The sequence below is a fragment of the Enhydra lutris genome, unplaced genomic scaffold (assembly GCF_002288905.1).
Source record: "Enhydra lutris kenyoni isolate GAN:26980312 unplaced genomic scaffold, ASM228890v2 scaffoldscaffold2, whole genome shotgun sequence".
NCBI lineage: Eukaryota > Metazoa > Chordata > Mammalia > Carnivora > Mustelidae > Enhydra > Enhydra lutris.
Window position 1 is genome coordinate 48742515 of NW_019154086.1, and position 26091 is coordinate 48768605.

Consider the following 26091-nt stretch of genomic DNA (forward strand, 5'->3'; position numbering starts at 1 on the left):
CAGGTCATGATCCCAGGGTCCTGGGATCGAGCCGCACATCAGGCTCTCTGCTCAGTGGGGAGCCTGCTTTCCCTTCTCTCTCTGCCTGCCTCTCTGCCTACTTGTGATCTCTGTCTGTCAAATAAATAAAATCTTAAAAAAGAGCCCCTCTCAGTCTCGGGATTCTGGTGCTTTTCCCTCTTGCCTCTTCAGACCTAGCACAGTAGCAGCTACCACAGCCCCTGGCCCCAGGGAACTGCGCTATCCTTTGTGGTCCTTCCACCTCCTACCAACACCTTTGTCAACAGTCTTTTTATTAAATTCTCTGCAAATTACCCAATTTGAGCACATCATCTGTTTCTTGCTGGACTACGCTGATGCGAGGTAACTTATAACAAAGTTGGGGAAATACCGGCCCAAAAAACATCCACTTCTATTCTCAAAAGATCTCTCTTCCAGATACCCAGAGGAGGCAATGGTAAGGGATCTTCCACATGGAAGATCCTCCCTGCCTTCCTTCCCCTCTCTTTTTCCAAGAACTTCTTTTCAATTGCTATTTTAGTACAGAGAATTCAGTATCCATTATTTTCTCCAATCCTATAGACGCCATTTTTGTACATAACAGAATTCCATTCTAGTAAAACAAATCATTCATATATTCCATCATATTTTATTATTTTTTTAAAAAAGCATTTTTTGAATGTTTTATTGAATCCTAGATACAGATGTTCAAGGATATGGGGCAATTGCAGTTAAATATGAATAGAAAAGCTGAAATGGTATTTGTATAAGGCTGTTCAAATTGCTAAGAGAGACAAAGCTCCATTAGATGAGCTATCTGTCCCCTCTAAAGTGGTTAATATGGGGAAAATAACCAAAAATTTTGCCTTCCTTCTAGTAGTAATGGCCTAGAATAAGTTGAACATAGCTCCCCAACCTCCTCTGAAATCCAGGGGGATGTATCTTGTCCAGGCTTATACTACACACATGTTATTTTCAGGTCAAAAGAAACGGTCACACTTGCTTGTAAGGTCACTGGCTCAGGTAAGCAGACCATCTTTTTGCTGCAAAAGAAGAGCAACAAGAAGGTATATACCCTCAGGGCAGGTTCGTGATTGGTGAGGAGAAAGGGCTAGGAGTCCTGTGCTCTTGTGAACCCATAATGTCAGGTGAAGGAAGTCTACGATCTTCCATTATAGGAGTCTACTACTCCTGTCCTCCATGTGCCCAGATGTGGTAAGGCCAGTATCAATCCCTGTTAGAGGCACAGGAGGGTCCACACCTGTGACTGTGACCAGGCTGTGCAATTAGAAATCTTTGTTCCAATAAAATCATACATAGAAACTAAATAAGACATATACAAAATAGGTTCTATATTTATATATAAAGTTATCCAGTTATATATCAGATAAAATGAAGTTTCTTATATTGAAGTGGGAATGGGAAGTTGAAAGTGATAATTGTTGCACAACAGTATGGATGTATATAATACTACTGAATTATACACTTAAAAATAATGTAAATGATTTTTTAAAGAGTTAAAGAAAACAATTAAGTCTGGAAGAATCCAGGGAGTATCTGGCTATGGAGAAAGTGGTGAAGGAGTGTGCGCTATCTCTCTGTTCCTCACCCACACCCCAGCTATTCTCCACCCTCTTTGGCTTTCTAACACCTCCAACCCAAGATGGCCTCATAGGAAATTCAAGAAAATGCTGGGTCTTTGTCATCTCTTCATTGAGGAAGCTAACCACTGTGATGAGATTGCACCTCAACAAATGTCACATCTAAGGTCAGGATTGGTCCTATGGGTGTGCCAGAGTGGGACACTCTGTAGGGTGGGATGGGGTGGGGAGGGGTGGGGTGGGGTGGATTTGGGGCTTACTTGTCATTGACCGGCAAAGGAGCAGTGCAGAACTTCCCAACAATGGTAGTCTGGTCTTTTCTCCAAACTCGGTGGGAAGAATGAAACTTGAGTTTCACTTGGTCTATCTGGCACTGAGGGTTGGCATGAGCTATGACTCCTTTCCCCTGGAGTTCCTGTCTAGGTCTGTAAGGGAAAGGGAAATTAAGCTACCCAAGCACATTTGGCCTTTGCTTCCCCCTTGGCTCCTGCTAGTAGTGTTGTTCAGCTGTCATGCACAAAAGAACTCTTTGATGGTGGGGATCATAATCCCTTGTATCACACTCACCAGCCCCCTGTGCACATACTCACAGCTTTAAACATGGTTCAGAAAATAGTTGTTGATTTTTGAAAGCAAACAAGTGGACATGGCAGCAAAATAGTAGCTCTTGGATTTTCATATCTGGAAAAAAAGTCTGTGTTCTTAGATTCCTAATTGGAGAAGATCTTCACTTTCAGATCTACCTACTGGAAGTACAGCCCTCTTTTAGGGCATTAAGCTCCATAAATTTTGTGTGGACTAGACCGAGCTTGGATGTGTGGATGGGAAGAAACAAACAAACAAAAAACGGATCTTGAAACCAGACAGAGCTGGCATGGTACCCAGGATTTGTCTCTTGCCAACTGTGTGGCTTTGGAGTCACATGCCCTATGTCTAATCTCCGGCTCTCTCACACACTAGCCATGAGCCTGACCCACAGGGTTAGGTATGCCTCAACTACAACCTAAGTGACCCAGAGTGAAAGCAGAATTCAGGTCTCTCTTGGCCCAAGATGGAAAGAGTAAGAAGTGGCCAATCTAGAGAGGTGACAAAGACAAGATTCGGGTGTGGAGCAAGGAAGCCTGCTGGGATTCCACCAAACTGAGCAAAACCCTGGGGTGCAGGGAAGGCACTTGCCTCCTGTGTCGAGCCCATGGCCTTTCCAGGCTCAGAAGCAGTGGGGCCTATAGAAAGATGAGGAAAGCAGGGGGCGTTGGGCGTTGGGGATCATCGAACAGGGGGCACATGGCTCAACCACATGGTTTCTCTTTCTGGCTTCTTGGAGTGAGAAAATGTCTTCTTTGTGTCCTTTTTAACCCCAGGTTAGTCATATAATTTGTGTTTTTTTTTTTCTTTTGAGGAAGATTCTATATGACTTTAAAAGCTGTTCCTGGTTTGTTTTTGTTTTTGTTTTTTAATTTAAGAAGTGTTTTGGAATATGTCAGAGGGGGGACAAAATAAGATTTTTCCTTTTAAGAAGCTGCATGGGTTACCGCAGCTAGTTACAAACTAGCAGGGTGTGAAGGATGCTGTGAGTGACCTTGAAGAGGAAAATTACCCAGAGCAGGTCCAGGCCCAGAAGGCCCCAGCAGATAGAAAGTGACTAGCTCGGTGGGTAGAGCAAGAGATAACCAGCCCTTTCTGTTTTTGTAAACAGGCTTCGGGCCACAGGCTCCCTGCACTACTGTTGCCATCTAAAGCAGCCTCCCCCGCCCCCAGCCCTTGGAACCTGAACCCCTGCACTCCCCCATAAAAAGCTCTATGACCCTGCTGCCTGGGGCCCAGAATCCCAGTGCAAGCAGGTCTGGGTCTGCCAGAGTAAAATAAACCCGAGTTCTCTTACTTCACTGAGGGTCACTTGGTTTCTCTCTGGTCTGATTTTTATTTTTCTGCAACCTAAGGACTTGATTTGGGTAAATTTTCTAATTAGAAGGAAATCCTGGGGTTTCACGAAGCTATAGAAAGTAGGGAAAGAACACATAAACCCCCCTCCTTTTTTTCGATTTCTATTCTGCAAAAAGGAAAACAAAAACAAAAACCAAGGAATTAAAGATAACCACGTTCTGAGTCTTCTACAAAAGAGTAAAACGCAAATAGCTTTGGGGAGAAGGAAGAAACAATCTGTGGACGTCCCTTCCAATCACTTGGGGGGCTTTTTTAAAAGTGTAGCAGTTGAGGGGTGCCTGGGTGGCTCAGGGGGTTAAAGTCTCTGCCTTCGGCACAAGTCATGATCCCAGGGTCCTGGGATGGGGCTCTCTGCTCAGCAGGAGCCTGCCCCATTCCCGCCTACTTGTGATCTCTGTCAAATAAATAAATAAATTCTTTAAAAAAAAAATCCTTTAATTAAAAGTGTAGTGGTTGAGGCTACGTCCAGAGACTCAGCAGTAATTGGCCTGGGGCGGGGCTTGGGTGGGGAGGGGTCAGTGGTGTTTAATGATCTCCTGGTGATTCTAACCAGAGGCCAGTTGTATGTCATTGTGTTGACTCCTGCTAGCGTGTCTCATCTACCAAAGCACAGGAGAAGCAATGAAAACACCTGGTGGAAATAACACGCCCTCAGACTGATCTACTGAAAATTACTCAGCTATTATCTGCAAGACTTAGGTGGGCACATGAAGGGCTGTGTTGGGATCCTGCCTGCCTGCCTGCCTGCCATCCCTCTCTCTCTGTGGCCTGTGTGAGCCGGAGCCCTGGCTGGTGGCAGGGTGTTTGGGAGTCCAGAAGTGTGCTCCTCTGGGCGGAAATTTGTCTCCCCTGCTAGTACAATTAATGTCTAACGCTGCAGCCTGAGAAATCTTCCCAAATTCCAATCTGATCCGGTCACTTTTCTGCTTCAAAGTCCCACTGGCTCCCAAACTGCTCTCGAGATAAAAACCAAAATCTCTAACCTGTCCTTCAAACCTCGCACAGTCTGGCCCTGAGCTGCGCCCCCACCCCAGCCCTTCTCCCAGTGCTTCACCCCTACTCTCCGCTCCTGCTCCTGGGCTGCATTCTCACGAACCCTCCATTGGGTAACTCGTGCGAATTACTACTCAAACGTCACCTTCTCAGCCTTGGTCTGGCGCTGTCTTATCTGTTCTCCTGACACCCACCGCTGTGGACAATTGGACACATCCGTGCACGTGCACTGCTCATTCTTGTGTTTGCATGTTCGCGCTTCATCCCGCCCCTCGCAACCCACACGTCTCAGGCTCCCCTGCCGGCGAGTCCCAGTGAGGTCTAACTTGCAGGAGGCACACTTAGCGGGGAGACCACTATCAGTGGAAGGGAATCGGGCTGTGATTCCAGAGGGGCTGTATTTCCTGCCTGCTCCCGGCTCCCACCACGCAGCCCCCTCCCTCAGTGGATCCAGCCAGCACTCTACCAACACCATGACCACCACCACCACCACCAGGGCTCTGTTCCTACAACCCCACAGGCCATTTGCCCCTTCCCTGTTGCTGATCCCTGCACTGCCTCCCCACTAACCTTTTGGGTTTTCAGCTCTCCTGACACATTTGTAATTAGTTCCCTGGGTTCAATTCCTTCTCTTGGACTCCGGGCTTGGGCTCTGGTTTCTGGACTGGACCCCGACTGAGACAGCAACCTCTCATTAGGCTGGCTCCTGCTGGCTTATGATTAACTAACCAGTTGCTTTTTTTTATTATTATTATTTTATTTTATTTTATTTTATTTTTAGTAAAGCGGTAGAAGTTTATTTAAAGTTTTGGTTTTTTGTTTTGGGGTTTTTTATTTGTTTGCTTGTTTGACAGAGAAAGACACAGTGAGAGAGGGAACACAAGCAAGGGGAGTGGGAGAGGGAGAAGGAGTCTTCCTGCCTGAGGGAGCCTGATGCGGGGCTCAATCCCAGGACCTGAGCTGAAGACAGCCGTTTAAGGACTGAGCCACCCAGGCCCCCCAAGCGATAGAAGTTTATTAAATGAAGATACAGAAAAAGCTCTCAAGAGTGAGAGGGGTCCAGACAGGGTTGCCAACGAGGGCCTCTAGGGCTGGACTTTTATAGAAAGCTAGCCAGGAAACTTAAATCCTTTTAACATCTCTCTTGATAACACCTTCAGTGGCTCGCTTACTTTTTAGGAGTGGTTATTCTTTGATGGTCACAGGTGATTATCATAAAGACACCTGCCCCACATGGCCCACCCCTCAGGCCCAGGGCAGGATGGTGCCCCATGACCAGTTGCTTTTTAAAGAGACAAGCACGTCTGCTGCTGGGTTCATCTCCCTTGCCGGCCTTGAGCCTCCCTATAGTTGAAGTTCTCTATCTTCCCACCTCAAGATGACTCCTGTTAGTGTCAAGATAACAACTGCCAGCTGGTAGACCCAAATGTGCCCCCAAAGGGAAGGAAATGCTCAGCCTGGTTCTAAGGATTAGCACCACGTGGCCTCAAGCCCTGCTTTCCTCGTACTCATTTCCTAACTGACCCTCTGCCTGCGATTCAGTTCTAGGCACTCACCCAGTACCACACCCACTTTCCAGGAGTAGGTGCTTCCCAGGCTCTGGTCAGCCCTCCCTGGGCTAGTGGCTGAGGTCCTCCTACTTGCTGACATCACTGATACCCCCTTCCTGGATTTTCATGACTAATGTTTCCTATCAGGGACCCAATTCTCATGTTCTTACTAGCCCTCGAGACATCCCATTACTTCTCTCACCGGCCTCCTCTGGTATTATCTAAATACACCATCCTTGGATTTACTACTGATCCTGAACCTGGAACAGTTCCCAGCATGTGTCTGTGGGTGCATCCGCCATAGGTACTGCCCTCACCCCACCTCTAGCCTGATGGGCTCGGGCCACCCCTCAGTAAGCACACAGGGCTGTCATGGGAGAGGGGTGTGTGTATGTGTGTGTGTGTGTGTGTGTGTGTGTGTGTGTGTGTATGAGGAGGGACACTTACGTACATGGTGATCTTGACCAAGGAAGTAATATTGCTGCTCAGGAAGGTGACAGAGATGAGGGTGTCCTTGTTCCTTGGCTCCTGCAAGTAAAACTCCACGAGGCTGTGATGCACTGGGAAACCAAAGCAGAGCAGATGCCTAGGCCAGAGGTCAGTGGTGCCCAACGCACACCAAGCCCCAGAGAGCAGCAGGGCAGGAATCTGAGATCTGCCTCTTAGCAGCAGATTACCTGCCATCCCAGATCCTTACTTTCCTCATTGTAAACTGGGGGTCATAAAAATAGTTCTGTATGAGAGTTAAATGAGATAATATCTACAAAGTCCTTACACAGTGCCTGTGACTAGGAAGCATTCGATACATGTTAGTTTTTGTTATTACTTGTAATGCTAGAACATCCCACTCCTCCCTGCTTGCTGACATTATCTTGGTGTTGTGATTTTGAAAGAACTGAAAAGGATGTCTCTTATACTAAATAAGAACTCATAATATGTAGCACTCACCCTCCTCTCCCCTCCCCCCCAAAGTTTTAGGAAGCCCACTCATGTGTAGGAGATGACTGTCTCCCTCTCTGTGGCAGCCTGGGCGTCTCTGTGGCATCCCCACCCTCCCAGACAGCTTGGATCCTGGGGCTGTCAAAGCTTATGTCATTGACACCGACTGGATGAGGAGCCTTGCTCATGGTGATACCCTGGGACCTGCTGTCTCTCTGGCAAGAGAAGTTAAGAAGAATTACAGCTTCTCTATCACCTTACCCTTTCTTTAATAAGGGGGAGGCCCAGCTGGCAGCATTTTGCAGCATCTTGGGTCTTGGGGCATTTTCACAGACCTCTCTGGTGATCCCGACAGAGTTGGAGAGGCAATCCTTCACTTCCGCCCTACTTGTACTTTTTCGTTTGTCATGTTTAACAGATGGCTATTGGGGGGACATCGAGTGGCTTTAGGTAGACGTGACACTAGGCTGGAGGAACGCAGCCCCATGGTAACAAGACTCACTGACAGGTGCTAGGATGCCAAGAACCCACAGGAAAGAAAACCAATGCTGTGTGCTTCCCCTCTGCAGCAGAAGACATCCAATGCCATGCCCCTTCTGTCTCTCTCTCAGTTGTTTGCTGGGGGATGCAGATTGTTATGGTGATGGGCAAGGGCTGAATTGGAGTGTGTAACCAAAAACGATGAAAACTACGTAAGCTTTAGGGATTTCATTCTCTAGGCTGAGTTTGGTATATTACACCACTTCTTCCTTTGCCAGCAAGTCTCACCTCAACAAGAAAGCTTCCTACAGTTCTGCTTCTCTCTTTTCAGTATCTGGAAGCCCCGGGAGGGTCATGTCTATTAATGTTGGATGGGTGGGAGCTGGGAGTGGAATCTAGTCTATGCAAGTGTGAGACATGGGAAGCAGCACACAGAGCCTTGGATGGGAGGAGATCCAGGAGACCTGGACCCAAGGCCGGCCCTGCTTCCTCACTGTGTCCCTTTCCCTAAGTTACTCAACCTCTCTGTGCCCTGGTTCCTTCATCTGTAAACAATAACGCTTGACATTACCTCATAGAACATGGCAAGGATGAAATGAGGTAATGGGTAGAAAGCGCTTCATGAGAAATATTGTCCTACAGGGGGAAAGTAATATTGTTAGAAAAATTATTATTTGGAGAAGCTTCTCTGCCCTCCTGGCGCATCCCTGGCAGGTGTCAAGGGTGACCACCGAACATTGCTGTGGTAACGGGAGCCCAGTGCCGTGGTGGCCTGGGGGGTGGGTGAGAGTGGGGAGCTACGGGCTGCTGGTGCCCCCTGAACCACCAGGTGGATGGCCCATCCCCCCAGGTAGAGGAGGGTCCCAGCCGCAATGCTCAGAACAAAAAGCTGAGAACTGCAAGGCTGAGAGCACACAGACAAGCAGGTATTCACACTGGCTTTTTTCTTTCTGTGCCTCTCTGAGGTTTGTGAATAGACAGGGTCATGCTGCTGGGCCACAGAGAGGGCGTCTCGCCACAAATAGGAAACAGTCACAAAAATGGTGACTCCATGCATCTGCCTCAGCAGGGACCTTAACATGTCTCTAGCCTCAAGTGCGCCCCAGGCTCCCTGCCGGTATTCCTGGCTGTGCAGATGGGGAGCAGTCGGTTCAGGTGGCTGCAGAGCTGTCCCAGAGCTGGAAGGAAAATTGGACATCTGGTCCTAGCATTGCCACCTCTGCCACTGAACAAAGCATCCTCCCTCAAGCTGACCTCTGGAGAGGGCGGTGAGGACAGAGGAGTGACCGAGAAACACGGCCGTGAAGAGCAGATTGGCTCTCAGAAGCAGAGCAGAGGCCAGTCTGGAAGCAGGTGGTGGCATGGAAAGAGAATAGATTTGGGAACCAGAAGACCCGGAGTTGAATTCTGCCTTTTCCACCCCACTGTGTAGCCTTGGGCAAGAGGCTTCACCTCTCAGAGCCTCTCCTTCCTCACACCTTACTCAGAGTTGGGTTGTCAGGTGAGTGGATATACGTGAGAAGCCCACCGTGGACTCTTGTAGCCCACCTGTTCCAGGAATTCTCTCTAGCATGATAAGCACCCCCATCTAGTATCCTCCGATTCTGACTGATAAAGGGAAAGGGATCATATTACTTATCAAGTTCCCGTCACTGTGCTAGCAACTTCCTGTATACTAGTTTATTTTATCCTCACAGCTGATTCTTTGAAGTAGGTATGTTATTACTCTCATTTTCTACACACAGATGTAGAGGTTCAGAAAGGTTAAGTCATATCTTCTGATCACATGTCTGGTAAGTACAGAAGCTGAGATTCAAATGCAAGTTTGTGTGACCGCAGTCTGAGCTTCGGGCTCCACATCACATGGCACCAGAAGTTCTGGTACAAGGAAGGAATGGCCATAAAGATCCCTCCAGCGACCAGACAAAAGCTGACCCAAAAATCAGTTAGAATTAGCATGGCCATATAATTTATCATCCTAACCAGCATACTTTTGTCCTGTACCAACAATAAACCAGACAAGATCCCAGATAACAGCATAAAAAAGGAAGTATAGTCCTTCTACTTAAGATGCAAATAGCACAGGGAAAGATGATGCTCCAGCCTGGGACGGATTTCATAGATTCTAAGACATACTTTCCTCTCACATTTAACATCTTTTACCAGCATCTGCACTTCAATGAACTGCCATGGTTAGAAGCAACAGTGAAGAACTGGAATAGGCACATGTAGGGGAAGGAGGGCAGAGGGCAAGGTTTAATATTCTTCAGAGACCCTGACCTGGGAGGGCTGCCAGGGTGGGAGATGCATAAGGTGGGCACCAAGGAGGGAGCAAAAAAGTATGCAGGAAGGAGGGGTCTGGGGGCCTTCCCAGATACCATACTGCAGAGAACCCACACTGGAGGGAGGCAGGAGGAACTAGGAGAAGTATACAGACAGTAACATGTCCTTAAGTCTTCATCTGAAGCAGAGCAATGGGTTGGACTAGCTCTGAAAGTTCAGGATCTAAGACCAGTAGCTGTTGCCCCCCACCCCTCCTATGATCTCTTTGCCCCAGTCTTTCACCCCCCACTTTGGCCACCACTGAGCTACATGTCTTTCCCCCAACTTACCACAGTACGGAGCCTGGGCAGTGGTCAGGAGGAAGACTTTCACTTCCTTGGGAAGAGGCTCTATCTTGACACCACTTTGTTCCACGAGCCCTGGAAGTAGAGAGGCAAAGACAAAGACAGCAGAGCCCTGAGGAGGCCATTGCACTGTCCCATGGCACCCAACCACGTCTGGATACATTCATGCACTCGTTCATTCTGCAAACAAGGCCACTGTATGCTCATTCTATGCCATGCCCTACGGCGAGTCCCAGAGTACCTGCAACCCCGTCCAGCCAAGGGTAAACACACAAACAGGAAGTACATTCTTCAAATCATCTGGCCCATTCAAGAGATATTTAACAGAAATTTAAAATTATGTCTCCAATTGGCAAAATAATCTATAAGGCAATTGTTTTGATGGCATTTATACCCTGTGCAGACAAAGCACAGGCAAGTGTTTAACCTAAAGAATAGTGGTTGACAAGTTAGGAAAGGGCATTCCAAGCAGAGAGTACAGTTTGGACAAAGACACACAGGGTGAAGAAAAGAAATATTCTTGGAAGTTCAAGTAGATAGTTCAATTAGTTCAAGTAGTTCACGTTTCCCTGGGGTGTTCAGGGCCACGGAAAGTGTAGCAAGAGGTGACGCTGGCAGACAGTGTGAGGTGGCTGTTTATATCAGCAGGCCCATCACATCTGGGGTAAATTGTGGCATATGCCCACTGAGTTGGAAGTAATGTTGATTTGCTTTATTGTGGGAAGCTACATCTACTTTAACATTTTGTCAGGCTGGTATCCGTTTCATTCATAGAAGGAATGACAGGCTGCTGCAGCTCTGAGTGGCAGCCAGGGGTGAGAAGTGAGAAAATGAGGGAGGGGAAGGAGCCATTTACACTGCCCAGAGTTCTTCCTGAAATCCTTCATCTTGGAAAACCCTAGGATATTCTCAGCAATGACCTGTGGAAGGTGAGTTGAGGCCAGATCCCTCCACCTTTTCCAACCCCTTCTCCCCAGACTGGCCTGGATCCAGGAATGTGCCCAAGCCGACCAGCAATGAGACAGCCCTCCAGCTGGCCCGTGGCCACCACAGCCTCAAGCCTCTAAAGTGGGCCATGGGTGCCATTCGTGGGGGCTCCCCACAACACCTTGATTTAGAGTCCATCAGGTGTTGGAGAATGACTGGCCTAGCTAGAAACCTATGGCAAGCATCTGGTCTTGGAGTAGGGGCAGCGGCTCTGGGCTATACCAATGTTTCTAAAGTGTCCTGAGTCTGGATTTGCAGATGAGGGGCTGTGTGTAAAAGGTGTGTGCAGAGCAAATATGGCATCAGGCAGCAATATACAGGGTGAGGAGTGGGACATGGAAGGCCAAATGCCTTCTTCCAAGTGGGAACAGGCTGAACACCTTATTGGTGAATTTCCTTACTCTGGTTGGATAGACTTCTTGATCATAAGAAATCAGGACTTATAGAGGTGGCAACTAGCAAGACTTGAACTTTCCCGAAATTGTCAAAGGAAGCCAAAGGGGTGGCATTTACCAATTCTTGGACAGGAAAGTAGAAAAGGGTTAAAACAATCCAGACATTGTCCAGCAAGAAAGGCCTTGTAGTTGACACAGGGAAAGGCAACGAGTGGACAGGAATTCTCCAGGGCACTGATGTAGAGGTGCACAGCCCTCATGTGATCACAGATCAGGTAACTGTAACCTGCACAGGGGGAAAAAAATACAACCAAGTCTTTTAGTTTAAGACAAATGAAAATCTCTCCATCCTGCTTACTGTAATTCTATTGAATTTTATATTCCAGCAGGCAATAAATACATGGTATCTCTTGAGCCACATTTTAAAATGTTAATGGACATGGCTACTATATTCTCCCTCTTCTTTTGAATTTTCCTGAGATACATAAACTTAATCTATCAAAAAAAATTGCTTAGGGGTGCCTGGGTGGCTCAATGGGTTAAAGCCTCTGCCTTTGGCTCAGGTCATGATCCCGGGGTCTGGGAACGAACCCTGAATTGGGCTATCTTCTCAGCAGGGAGCCTGCCTCCCACTCTCTCTCTGCCTGCCTCGCTGCCTACTTGTGATCTCTGTCAAATAAATAAATAAAATCTTTATTAAAAAATTGCTTAATTTGAGATCCATCTTCCACGATCACGCAAACTCTCTTTTGGAAAATGGGTGCTTGCTGGAAGTTGGTAATCCTGGCCCACTTCTTACAATGAATATCTGTTTGCATATTTTACCTTCTTCATCATCACCTACACAACCCAATTTTTTACAACTTCATGATACCCAGCCTAGCAATGAGACAATCAAGGGAGTCAGCCACAGTTCACGGTAAGTCTCTGAAAGTCAATGTGCTTCAAGTTCACCTGGCCGAATGACTGATACACTGAATGTACCAAATGTCCCAATTTAATAAAAACTTGGTTTTCTTGGGGCGCCTGGGTGGCTCAGTGGGTTAAAGCCTCTGCCTTCGGCTCAGGTCATGATCCCAGGGTCCTGGGATCGAGCCCCGCATCGGGCTCTCTGCTCAGCAGGGAGCCTGCTTCCCTTCCTCTCTCTGCCTGCCTCTCTGCCTACCTGTGATCTCTGTCTGTCAAATAAATAAATAAAATCTTAAAAAAAAACAAAACAAAACAAAAAAAACTTGGTTTTCTTGTTGTTGTTTACTGTATACAAATTTGAAGTAACTCACAATGGATGAGTTGGTGGGGCTAAGAGGTCTATAGTGAGCCACAGCTCTAGGATTCTGGGTCTTCAGATTCTCCCTTCACCTTGGGACCCCCACTCTGGGACCAGCAACCAAGTCTGAGCTTGTATTAATTTGCCTTCCCCCATGGTTGGAACACTCTATGGGCAAGCTCCTTCTAGGTGCAACAGGGAGCTGAGGGACACAAACTAAACCCTTCTCAAACTGTGTTATGAAGAAAAATGAAAAGTGGCCACCTAAAATTCCACAGAAATATTCAAAGGTCATCAAAACCAAAAAGATCTTATCTGATTAAAAAAATGCTATAAAATCTATAAATTGTGAAAAGAAATGTGTTTTTGGAAAAGCAATAAATTTGGTAAATTAGATTAGTGGTTATTGAATAAGATTGTCAAAAGAGTCCTTAAAGTGTCAAAAATTTGGTAAAGCGGGAAAAGACTAAAAACATAGTAAACAGAAATCAGGATAAAATTCTCATAAAAAATGCTGATAGGGTGACTATATTCATAAGAAGAATAAAAAAAGACTAAACAACCCTTGATCCTTAACTTTTGACAAATTCAATGTTATTTAAAATTATGCTAAAAAGAATGTATTCAAAGAGAACATTCCAGAATGCAACTGACTCCTGAACAACAAGGGGGTTGGGGCACCGTGCAGTTGAAAATCCATGTATAATTTTTCACTCCCCCAAAACTTATTTATTAATACCCTACTGTTGACAGGAAGCCTTACTGATACCATAAACAGTTGATTAACACATATTTTGTATGTTACATGTATTCTATACTGTATCCTTACAGTAGAGTAAGCTGGAGAAAAGAAAATGTTAAAAATCATAAGGAAGAGAAAGTACATTTACAGTATTCTACTGTACTTATCAAAAAAACCCATGTATCAGTGGACCTGTGCAGTTCAAACTCATGCTGTTCAAGCATCAATTGTGTATTTAGAAAAGAAGAAATGTATATTCATTGAATGTACTCAAGATAATTATCTTGAAAACAGTTCTGGGGAATTGCCAAATTTAATAAGTTTAGGGAAATGGTCAACAGTGGGTTGATCCTTCAGCTAGCCAGGTTTGGGCATGTCTTGCTACTTCTGCCACAATTAGGCTCTTGGCCCAGATGTAGTTAGTGTGGACCATGCCACAACATGGCGCCCAGGAAGAATAGGGTTTATTGGCTTGAGTGATGATCTATCACTGCAGGACTTAAGAAGTGGGGAGGCCAGTGAAAGTATGGTGCAAGCTTTTCATTTCGGGCCCTCCTCTCCACCAGAATTCCCCGGGCTCCTAAAGACATGCATTCAGTAAGTGCAGGGAAAGGCATTATGGTGCATAGCAAAGGACACTAGGGCTCCACCCAAACCCCAGCTCCGTCTGGCTTTCTGACCTGCATGAATGAAGGTGGGACAGCCAGGCTGGTCTTGGCCTCCATTGACAAAGTAGTCCACGTGTCCAACAGGAATTCGGATACCCAAATCTGAAAGGAGGAAGAATCCTATTATTTTGGATTGCAGAGGCATATTTTCCAGGCCCCACAGGGGGGTCCCCTGGAAGCAGAGCCTGAACTCTGACTTTGGGAGCCCATCCACTCTGTGTGCTCATTGGGTGCCTGCCTCACTCCCAAGTGCTGGGACACGGCAGACCGTGCCCTCTGTTTTCTACATTGAAAGGCAGCCAAGAAGAATAAAGCCATGAGCAGATAATCATATTTGTCTAATAAAATCAAGAAAAATAACTCTGATATTTTCTGATAACTCACCAAATGTTATAAGCTTGGTAAATATCCTTATCAAACAAGGCTTATTTTGTTTGGAGCAATAGTTCAGACAGATATATATTTGGGGCCACATTTCCACAGTCCCCCTCATATTTTTGTGCTGTCTTGATAGAGCAGAAACCTGGCTAATTTGAAAGATTGTGCCCTGGAGTTCCAATTTCATCAATGTGGCCATATCTGACCCTCAGACTGGGTCCAAGCCAGATGCCAAAGACCCCAAGTTTCCTCTTTGTAACATCTTTCCCCTTCCCACATCACTACTGTAAGTGATTGGTTGTATGTTACTTGTTTAATGGCATCTATCTGGGGCTTAGCCAAGGACCTAGAAGTTGTCCTTGCTTCCTCCCTGTCCCTCATTCCCTACACTTAGCCCAACACCGGTCTGGTCAGATCTACCTCCAAACTTAACTTAAACTTGTATTTCAAATCTTTCTACTTCTCAACATCTCTACTCCCCCAACCCCTGTGTAAGCCCCCACCATCTCCCACCCAGACCACTCCTGCAAACACCTTATAATGAGCCTCCAGCCTCCCTTAATGTCCCCTGCAGCAAGTTGCTGCCCAGCAGCCACAATAATCTTTACAAGAAATCCTAATGCCTCCCTGTTCTCACCAGCTATAGAATAAATGTAAACTCCTCCCCATGGCCAGCCTGAGCAGGACCCCCTTCTCCTGCCTCACTCTCTGTTCTCTAACCATGTGGTTTTCTTTGCTGTCCCCACTCACATCCAGGTTTTGCTTTTCTCCACCTCAAATGTTTTCCCAGATCTTCCCAGGGCTGGTTCATTTTCACCTGCAAAGTCTTACCTTGGATAGACTTTCATCAATAACCTACCTGAAGGGGCTCCCCCACCCAAATCACCCTCTGTTCCCCCTCCTCCACCATCGTAGTCACAGTGTAATTATGTCTGCTTACTTGTTTGTTCTACAGCCTACAGCAGGGACTCTGCCTGTCTTTTTTTTTTTTTTTTCTGCTATATCCCCAATACCAGCACCATGCTTGTCATATTGTGAGTACCTAATATTTATAGAAGGAAGTAATGAATGAATGCCTCCTCAATTAGTGTCTATTTCCACGTGGGAGGGACCTTCTTCAATGCCCTGTACACTGCCATATTCTCAGTGCCGACTCATAGCTCAATAAAAATCGGTTAGACAAAATGGAATGCTTCCCCCCACCATCACATTAGGAGGAGGGAGGCCCCAACTTTGAAGGGGACTGAAAGGCCTCGCTCTGGTAAATGGGAACCTAATAAGTCACCTATTTAGCAAATTTAAAAATAGAAGGGTTAACCTTGACAATTAACCAGTTAACCCAACAGCTAGGCAGAGGCCTGTGGGCTTTGCTTTCCTATCTGTGAGATGATGAAGGTGGAAAAGAGGGTTAAATAATATGACTGCATGGGTTTCTTCCAGATCTCTGAATCTGTGAGTGCTAGGTGCTAGAAGAAGGCTTCTGACCCAAAGGAATGAGACACGGACACTTCTCACTTGAACTGCACACTCTTCTGGTGAGGTATAGGCATTATTTCTTCCTGCACCCACCATGCTGAGCACAAGGCCTGGCCACTTCTTGGGCATTTCATAAGGGGTAGAAATGAGGAAGAATGCCCACCCCCCCTTCCCAGATGGTCAGAATAGCTTCATTTGGTCATAATGTATTTAGGGTTGTAGGTCTTTCCTGTGCCTGTCACTGTTGACGGCGAGGATTCTATTCTTCACTGGTCTGAAGGGCTGGGCTCCTCACTAGGGAGGAGGGAAGTCCTGACAGTCCTGAGTATCTGCCCCAGACAGGGAATGCCCCAATCGCATGGGGCCAGTCACATTCACCCTGAAAAAGAAGCATGACTTTCCCAGATGCCTGTCAGGCAGCAATGCCCTCCCCCACACAGCCTCATCACAAGGTTTAGTATTAATCAGAGATCAAGATGACTCCTCCCTTCAATAAAAGCTCAGAAGGGAGGGAAACTGTCACAATATGACAACAATATGACAATATGAGAACCACACAGATACCAGCTACCTAGCCCCTGCCGGGCTCATTTCCTGCCCCAGGAAGTCCACCCACCCCCACACTCACTGTCAGCATCCGTGTGGATGGCCTCCACGAAGAGGGCGTCTCCAGGGTCCAGGCGCTCCTCCAGGCTGGCTTTGGTGTACTCCGGTCCAGCGGGGTCCAGGCCTGCTGGGACAGACTGATGTCAGGGGCCCTTTCCTCTGCAGCCCTCGTGGACCCACCACACACCTCTCAGGGCCCTTCCCAGTCAGTTCCTAGAGTCCTCCAGCAAGGACCCAAGGGTAAGAGGACAGCTCAGGACCACTGCACCCAGGAAACCCCACGTTGTTGTCTACAACTCTCAATGACCTAGCTTCTCTGGCTCTGAAATGAGCTTGATAACATCAGTCATTTGGTAAGGGCTAATGTAAGTAATATTGATCCTCATGTACTCATCACAACCACTATAATCTTTGGAACAGTTACTGGGTGCCAGACCTTGGGCTAGTCCTCACAACAACACAGTGAAGTAAGAATTACTATCCTCGTGTCTTAGTTTGAATGCCTTTTTCTCTCTTTCCCAAAAAGCAGACCCTGAGACAAGGACTTAAAGCCCAAGAAGCTTATTTGGGAGAAGATCAGAGAGAGTATAGTGAGGGAGTAGGAAAATTAGAGTATGAAAAAACGAATGTTTTATCATTTGGGGCAACTGGGTCTTATCCCGCTGGGACCCTTCTGGAGAGACTTTGTAGAACATGACTCAGAATTGTCCCACTGAAGGGCCAGAAAGATCGGGGTATTTATCACACAGCTCTAGTCCCTTATTCATTGAGAGTAGCTTCTGAAGCATAAAGTCCCCAGTGCTTTTGCAAGTATTTAGCATAATTGTCTAAGGGTGATTTCCACAGCGGGCCAAGCAGAGGAGCTATTACAACTAATTGTACAGGGGGAGTAACTGAGGCTCAGAAGAACTACGCGGCTTCTTACACTGACATTAGAGATCACACAATAACAACACAATACTGTTTCAGGCAAAAGGGCCACAATAAATAAATTTTCGTGGAAATAGATAATTCAATCATAAGAACAAAGATCTCCTCTGCTCACCTCAACAGAGGCATTTCCAGGGCATTCTCTCTCTATCTCTAAACTTGGGAGGATGGGCAGAGAATAACGTTACCTGTGATCCGTCCTAATTGGCCTTTGTAGAAATGTCCCACCGTGCCCCCAACGTGGGCCCCCAGGCTAACTCCAATAATGTGGATTGAAGACTCTGGCACACCCAGCACCTAGAATAGGGCATTTACAGGAAACTGCATGTGGGCCACAGCAGCCTCTGGCCTCACAGGCTCACACTTTTCCCTGAAGCTTCAGAATCAGAGGACCCTGGGTATGACATACCCTCACACATGCTTTGGGAGAAGAAGGCAGAATTTTCATCCCATTCATGACTTGCCCTCTTCCTAGACACTCCACCTTGACGACTGCCTCACTTTCTCTTTGGTGACCTAAGTGTGTGAGTAATGACCATGGCCACTTCCTCTTGAGGGACTCTATATCTAACGTCAGTGGCACATTCTACAGAGGAGAAGCAGAGGTTCGGAGTGGGGCAACAACTTGCCCAAAGTCAACACTGTACGTGGTAAAATGGAGATTAGAAGGAAAGACCCACAAGCTACTGGGTGGCTCTGCTTCTGCCCTAAAGCTCCTCTTCATGTGTTGATGCCTCTTTTCTGTCCTCTGTCTCCTCATAAGCAGCCAAAACTCACCCCCAAGCCCTTTAGCACCTACCAGGAGTTTTCTGAGGAAACGGGAGATCTCAAGTCCCAGCTTAACCACATTTTCCACGGCTGAGAAGTAGACACCTGTAGAACCATAAACCCAGTCCACGGCAATCACATTAGCATTTGCTGCCCGAAGAAGACTGCCAATGAATTTATCAATCCAGGAAGGCTTTGTACCTAAAGCCCTAGACAGAGGGCCAAGAAAGGATAGGAAAATTATCTGTTAAGTCAATATCCATTGTCATGGAAATGACAACACTCTCTATTAACAGAATAAATGGGGGGTGTGTGAAGGTCAAAGCAATATGGGGGGTAAATGGGCAATAAATATTACACCACTTTGAGCATAGGGAGAGCTTAATCCCAAAGTCACCAGGGCTTCAGCCTGTATATATGGAGACTTTGTGTAAATTATAAAAGGGCCTTTTGTTTCCGGTAGATGCAGCCTCATACCAGGGCCTGGAACTCAGGTGGGATTTCAACCCCACCAGCCCCCAGTCAGGTATCTTTGTGCAGTGCATACTACACACACCACGTACGTTGACACTGCTTGTGTTACTCATGGGGGAGAAAAGATAGCTTTGTACCTTAGAGTTGTGATTTGCCATCTTAATTCTCATTCTATAATATAAGCACTCTCTTTGAGGGATGATTTTATTTACTTGTTCATTCAGTCATCCTTTCATTAATTCAATGAGCCAGGCAGTATGTTAGGTGCTTTGTGAGAAATAAAGAAAAATAATGGGACGCCTGGGTGGCCTAGTAGGTTAAGCTTCTGCCTTCAGCTTAGGTCATGATCTCAGGGTCCTGGGATGGAGTTCCACATCAGGCTCCCTGCTCAGTGGGGAGCCTGCTTCTCCCTCTGCTTGCTCTGCCTGCTGCTCCCCCTGCGTGTGCTCTCTCTCTGACAAATAAATAAATAAAATCTAAAAAGAAAGAAAGAAAGAAAGAAAAATAAGATACATTTTCTATTCTTTGGGAACTTACAGTATAATAGGCTTTTTTAGGAAAAGGAGAATGATAGAAAAAATTTCATAAAGCTCTCCCAAGAGATTGAGACGGGGAGAAGTTTTCTCAGTGGCCCACAGTAAAGGAACAGTAAGGGCATGCTCATGTGGGCAGAGGAGCCCAAACTGGGTGTGTGCCACAGAACGTGGCTTTGGGGGATCTAGGAACAGACAGAGTAACAACCTGCTGAGCTCTCCAGCTCTGTTAGCTATCTCTGGGTTGGGATACACTCAGCCTTAGAGAATGGCTAAATATGAGATTTGCTGGAGGAGAGACTTTGGCACAAGAGTGAGGAAGAACGCCTATGGAGGGAGGTGGCTGGGTCCCCGGAGTCCAGTGACTTGAGAAGCAGAACGAACCCAGAGACTCTGAAATGGTGATCCTTTGTGCAGTGCCTCAGTGTCCACCTCTACGTTGGACGCCCCCATCTCTAGTTGTTTGCTATCACTACTATTTCACTGCATTCTCTCCTTTCCTCCCACCAACTTTCCTCTGTTTCTGGCCTTGTCGCTGGGCTCTGGAGAGAAGATGTTGGAAGGATGGATGGTGGTTGAATTGAGACTCATTGTTACAACAAAATTTGGACTATAAGGCATCAAAGAAATTGAGGGAGAGAAGTGTCTAGCACCTGAGGAAGGTTAACCTCAGGAGATGATGGAAGTAGCACCCATGAGTGGAAGTTTTTAAATCGTGAAACTAGGGAAGAAATGAAGAAGAGGAAATAAACCCTTGGATAAAAACACCATGCTGTTACTCTGATTGCACAAAGCCTATGACCTCATTGGCTGAAATGAATCATAAAACCCATGCTTCAGGGAGAAAAGGATCACTGAGACCATCTGTACCACTTCCTTTTTATTCAGACGTGGAAACCAAGGCTCCACGGGCTGGGGCAACTTGTTCGGGATCATACATTATTTACTGTGTGAGAGCTGTAGACAAGACTGAGTGGAGGAGTAATGCACAAGACCCACAAGAATGCACAATACAATGTGTATTCACGTTGATATGAGACACCTTCAAAGATAGCAGGAGGTGAAAGATGAAACATGGGACTGTCAGTAAATCCATTTCTCCTCTTGCTCCCACTAACTTCCTATGGCATTACGGTCACTTTCTAGTTCCTAGCTGGAACGTTTCTATTGGATGATTACTCCCACCTGAATCCATGGATGAGTAGTTTGGTTCCCAGAGTGACATTGAACCCAGAGTTTTGGATGTCACTACTTTCCTGCACTAGCTGCCCACAGCTGGGATCCAAAGGGGTGAAGAGGAGAAACTGGACTTTGAGATTGGTGCCTTGGAGAAGATTAGCATTCTGGAAGTCAGTGCACTTTGTCTGTGTGGTAGGAGGTGCATCTCCTAGAGGAAAAAAAAAAAAAAAAACAAAAGAAAAACAAGAAAGATCTAAGGTGAGGTCTGTTCTTAGAAAGAAGAAAAGTATTCTTGAGAGGAAGAAAGAAACAGGGGCTTACAAGCATTTATTATAAATCAGCTAGTGTACTATTCTGACTAATTTATTAAACACATCACTTCTGTAACCAAAATCTGTGAATAGTTTTCATGTCTAAAGATACAATGCCAGAAAAGGACATGACTATTACTCAACCAGAAAAGACTAAAGGCCATGGTGAAGTGGATATTGTTATGAAATAAATCAAGTTGCCCCTATAAATTGATATGTTAAAGTCCTAACACCGAGGACCTCAGAATGTGACTGGATTTAGAGATAGTCTTTAAAGAGGTTATTATGTTAAAAATAAAGCCTGAATCATCTAAACCACAAGCTCCAGGAGCACTCTGCCTGTTCAACTACTGCTTCCTCTGTTCTGGCCACGTGTCTTCCCAGCTCTTTCTCACACTATACAGTCCTAGACCCCCCGAGGGTGTTTGCACTGGCCATCCCTTCTGCCCGGAGTGTCCTCCCACAGACATCCCCTCTCTTCTCCTTTGAGTCTTTGCCTGTCAAAGGTAACTACCTCGTTTAAATTGCCACCTGCCTATGCCTTTCACCCAAGTTCTGTCAATCCTCCTCATCCTGATCTATTGCCTCTTATAGCAATCATCCCCTTCTAACCTCCTATGGCATTCACTAGTTTATTATTAAGTGTATTGTTTATTGATTTACCTACATTAGGATATACTTTCAAAGAAGGCAGGAATTTTTACCCATTTTGTTTACTCTACTGCCTAGAATAGTGTCTGCCACAGACAATAAACATGAAAAGCTAGTTCTTTGAAAAGAATAATAAACTAGATGTACTTTTGATAAGGCAGAGTAGGAAAAAAAGAGGGAAGTCACAGGTAAACAATGTAGAGAATAAAAAGGGGATATAAATAGATTAGATTTTTAAAACCATAAAAGAGCATGTTTATATCTACCCAAAAGTTCAAAACACATTTTCTTCCTAGAAAATGGACAATTTCCTAGAAAAGTATAGCTTACTGAAACTTACTCAAGAAAGAAAAAACAGAAAGTCAAATGTCAAACTGTAGCATTAGGGAATTGAAACAGTAGTTTTCAATCTCTTCATCAAAAAAACTCTACCAGGCCAGACAGTTTTACAGAAAAATTCTACCAATCCTTCGATTCTCATCACTGTTCTGGAGAATAGAAAAGGGGAGAGAGAATCTAAATTCATTCTATGAAAAGAACGAAGATATAAAAACTGGTCAAGGACAGAAGGAGAAAGGAAAATGGAAGGCCAATTTCACTATTAAACAGACACATAAAAACCTGAATTATCAGCAAATCTAAGCCCATAAAGGATAACAAGAACTAAACACGTATCATGGCCAAGTAGGGTTTAATCCAGGGAATGAAAAGATGGCTTAACATTAGAAGATGTATTAATGTAATTCACATATGAAAAATTAAAGAAAAAAAATATGCTCATCTCAATAGATGTAGAAGAAAAAAGCACAACAAAATTTAATACCCAACATTTCTTAACCTAAGAAAAAGTGTTTACCAAGAACCTATAGCAATGACCATATTTATGAGTGAAACATTAGAAACATTCCATTTAGAACTGGAAACAAATGAGAATGTCTGCTATCAGCGCTTCTATGAAATATTGTACAAGGGAAACAAGACAATAAAATGGGATCAAAGTTACAAAGTTTGAAAAGGAGGCGAGATAATCGCTAATATTTGCAGATGATAGAATAAAACTTTAGATCACTTGGGAATATGGAAGGTGACACAGTGAATCATGTTCAGATATCCCCTCTCCCCAACCCACACTCCAACCAAAGACTAATCGTAGATGAATATCAAAAGAGAAGAGATGAAGACATAGCCAATCTCAAATAGAAAGATTATATCTCTGTGAACAAGCACCAGAACAGAATTGCAAGATGGTGCTGAGTTCCTAGTCTGGCAGAAGGCAGTGGTTGTGAGAATTCAGCTCTGTGAGGTAAGTGGGGTCTAGAGTGCTCCATGTCAGGTGTAGAAGGTCAGCACCAGGCCGAGCTGTGATGGGGTGGGGGGGAGGGGGGGCTCCCTGACTCTGTTAAGGAAACTAAAAACAAACAAACAAAAAATCCCTATTGACTTTTTACCTGGGGCTACAGCTTTATTTAGGCAGAGTTGAAAGACAAGGACTCACTAACAAGAGCTGAGACAACCCCCCCCCGCCCCCCCCCCCCCCCCCCCCCGCAACTGGAGGAGAGTGTCAAAGATGAGAAGGTGGGTAGGGAGGTGCCTGGGTGGCTCAGTCGGTAAAGTGTCTGCCTTCGGCTCAGGAAACCATTTCCCCAGTGTCCTGGGATCCATCTCTGTGCTCAGCAGGGAGTCTTCTTGTCCCTCTCTCTCTCCCTCTGCCAGTTCTCTACCCCTGCTCTTGCATGCTCTCTTTCAAATGAATACATAAAATCTTAAAGAAGATGAGGGGAGGAGGTGATGGGGGGAGGCCAAACACAAGCTTCTCATTGAACATTGAAATGAAACTAATCTATTATGTTAGAAGACAAGATAATAGTTATCTTTGGAGTAGTAGTGATTAAGAGGGAATACATGGAAAGGGTTTTAAGAACCTGGTAATGTTTTATCTCTTGACCCAGATGTTGGTTACACTGGTGAATTCACTCTGAAAATTCCTTAATCTGTATACTAATAATCTGTGCACTTGTCTATATATATGCTACACTTTAATAATGAGTTTACCTAAAAAACATCCTACAAACAAAATACCTACATATATACAGAAATCAAATGTTTACAAAGATAGTCAATAAAACCAATAAATGAATTATGAATTCATTCCAGGTAAAATAAAGTTTTAAAAGCCTTTGACATTGACTTTAAAATAAGTATGCTGAGAATCTACAGGATAAAAATAAAGACAGAGAATAAGAAATCATGAAATAAAAACATGCATAAGTGATAAAATAAGTTATGTAGGAATAAACCAGTTCAAAAACTGGAAATGAAAAAGATAACCATTGAAATAAAAAAGGAATCAATACTATAATGTTTAGTACAGAAGTAAAAAACTTTATAAAATGAATTAATTTAGAGAGAGAGCATGAGCAGGGTGAGGGGCAGAGAGGGAGGGAGAGAGAGAATTTCAAGCCAATTCCACACCCAGTGCAGAGCCTGACCTGGGGCTCATCTTCATAACCCTGAGATCTTGACCTAAGCCGAAATCAAGAGTTGGACACTTAACCGACTGAGCCAGCCAGGCACCCCAGAAATAAAAACCTTTTAATATGAAAGTACAGTTTAAAAGTATAGACAATAGATGGAGAGGTTCCAATTTTTATCTAGTAGCTGTGCTCTAAAGGAAGACAATAGGAGAGGCAGCAATATTTTGAAAAGATCATTGTTAAGAATTTTCCATAACTGAAAAAATATATGAGTTTTCCAATCAAAAATTACACTTGGTGATAAGTGAGATAAAAAATAAACAGGGGTGCCTGGGTGGCTCAGTCAGTTAAGCGTCCAACTCTTGATTTCTGCTCAGGTCATGATCTCAGGCTTGTGGGATTGAGTCACAAATTGAGCCCCATGTTGAGCCCCCCATGGGGCTCTGAGTTCAGCAGGGAGTCTGCTTCAGGATTGTCTCTCTCCCTCTGCCCCCCCTTTCTCAAATAAATAAATAAACCTCATAAATCAATGAATCACTCTATAGGTATATTATAGTATAACACCAGGACATCATGGATAAAAAGATATTTTTTTAAAATTCCCAAATGTTGGGGCTCCTGGGTGGCTCAGTCATTAAGCATCTGCCTTTAGCTCAGGTCATGATCCCAGGGTCCTGGGATCAAGATCAGCTTTTGGGTTCCCTTCTCAGAGGAAAGCCTGCTTCTCACTCTCCCACTCCCCCTGCTTCTGTTCCCTCTCTCACTGTGTCTCGCTCTGTGTCAAATAATTAAATAATATCTTAAAAAATAAAAATAAAAATTTCCAAATGCATTGGAAAACTTTGAAGAAATGGATAATTTTCTAGAAAAATATAATTTAGTAAAACTGACTCAAGAAGGAATTGTAAGCCCAAATTAAACTACTAGCATCCAAACATTAAACCAGTAATCAAGAGTCTTCTCTGGCACTAAGATACACTAGAGCTAGATGGTTTTACCCAAGAACTCCACCGCTTTAAAGTACAAGTAATCTTTATCTTATATAAGCTGTTAATAGAATAAAAACTTATTTCATGAGGTTATAATAATCCTAGAATCAACAGAACATGGGTAATACAAGAAAAGAAAATGATAAATTTTTTACGGACATACATGCAAAATAATATATATAAATATATAAAAAATAAAAATAAATTTTGGCAAAATAAAACAGCACTGTTTGAAAAAACACACCATGTTTAAAGGGTTTGTTCCTGGTGATCTTAGTCCGATTGCGCTAGCATGTGGGATTAAGAAGAAAATATGAGAAATTGTCTTTATAGTAAGATTGCTTAAACAAGCCACCAGAAGCACAAATCATAATAAGCACTAAGAATTAAGACAACAATGCAGTAACAATTTTTTCTATCAAGTTGACAACATGAAAAATGTTTGATACTACAAAGCATCGGCAGACAGGCTGGGGAAACGGCCATGCTTACATACTAATAAATTTTATAGCTTCTTTGAAGGGCAGTATTTCCCACATCTATCAATAATGCATAAGACAGAAATCCCTTCAGATATAGTGTATCATGTATAAACGGCCATGTAGAATAACAAGCTAGCCCTGTGGTTCATATGGCAGAATTTCACACGAACACACAAATTTGATATACATATAAGGAGGCCATTTTATACACAGACACAAGTAAGTACTCAAGAGAAAGCACACATGACGCTGAGTAGCACCTTTTAAAAGTTCCCTGTTAAGGCAGGGGTGAATGCATTCATGCATGCTGAACTTTGGAGCAGGGAGGGGTGCTGAGAGAGGCAAGGAGGTATTTCAAGAGAGGGAGGAATCACGGCAGGTCTCTTGGAAGATGGGAAGAGCAAACATCAACAAAAAGGTATGAGCAGCTCCAGGCAGAAGGACTGATACATTCTAAAGCCAGGGACTGACAATTAAATGTCTGGTGAACACGAATGAATGGGGACCTGCAGGGTAGGTGGGTTGTGGGGAAGCTTTCCCAGCAGAAGGACCAGTGCTCAGAAGAGAGGGATCTTCACCAGCCAAAGAACCTCCAGGCCCCGGGAGTGTTTACATTTGCTACATTAAGCAGCAGGCATGGTGCAGGG

General features: G+C 44.8%; 1 protein-coding gene across 2 annotated transcripts in view; it reads right to left on the reverse strand.

The window, feature by feature from the left end:
• Nucleotides 1-123: 123 nt before the first annotated feature.
• Nucleotides 124-26091, reverse strand: part of LOC111150672 (phospholipase A1 member A) — a 27414-nt gene continuing 1446 nt past the window's right edge. Inside the window, exons 2-11 of one of the 2 annotated variants that reach the window (XM_022508200.1) lie at nt 20544-20745; nt 18383-18560; nt 17772-17880; nt 16676-16777; nt 14206-14295; nt 11635-11802; nt 10120-10209; nt 6540-6648; nt 1862-2026; nt 124-1043 (exon numbers count right to left, since the gene is read on the reverse strand). In XM_022508200.1, coding sequence (XP_022363908.1) covers nt 959-1043; nt 1862-2026; nt 6540-6648; nt 10120-10209; nt 11635-11802; nt 14206-14295; nt 16676-16777; nt 17772-17880; nt 18383-18560; nt 20544-20745 — 1298 coding nt within the window. In that variant the 3' untranslated portion in view covers nt 124-958. The remainder of the gene's footprint in view (nt 1044-1861; nt 2027-6539; nt 6649-10119; nt 10210-11634; nt 11803-14205; nt 14296-16675; nt 16778-17771; nt 17881-18382; nt 18561-20543; nt 20746-26091) is intronic. The other variant, XM_022508209.1, reaches the window with a different exon arrangement.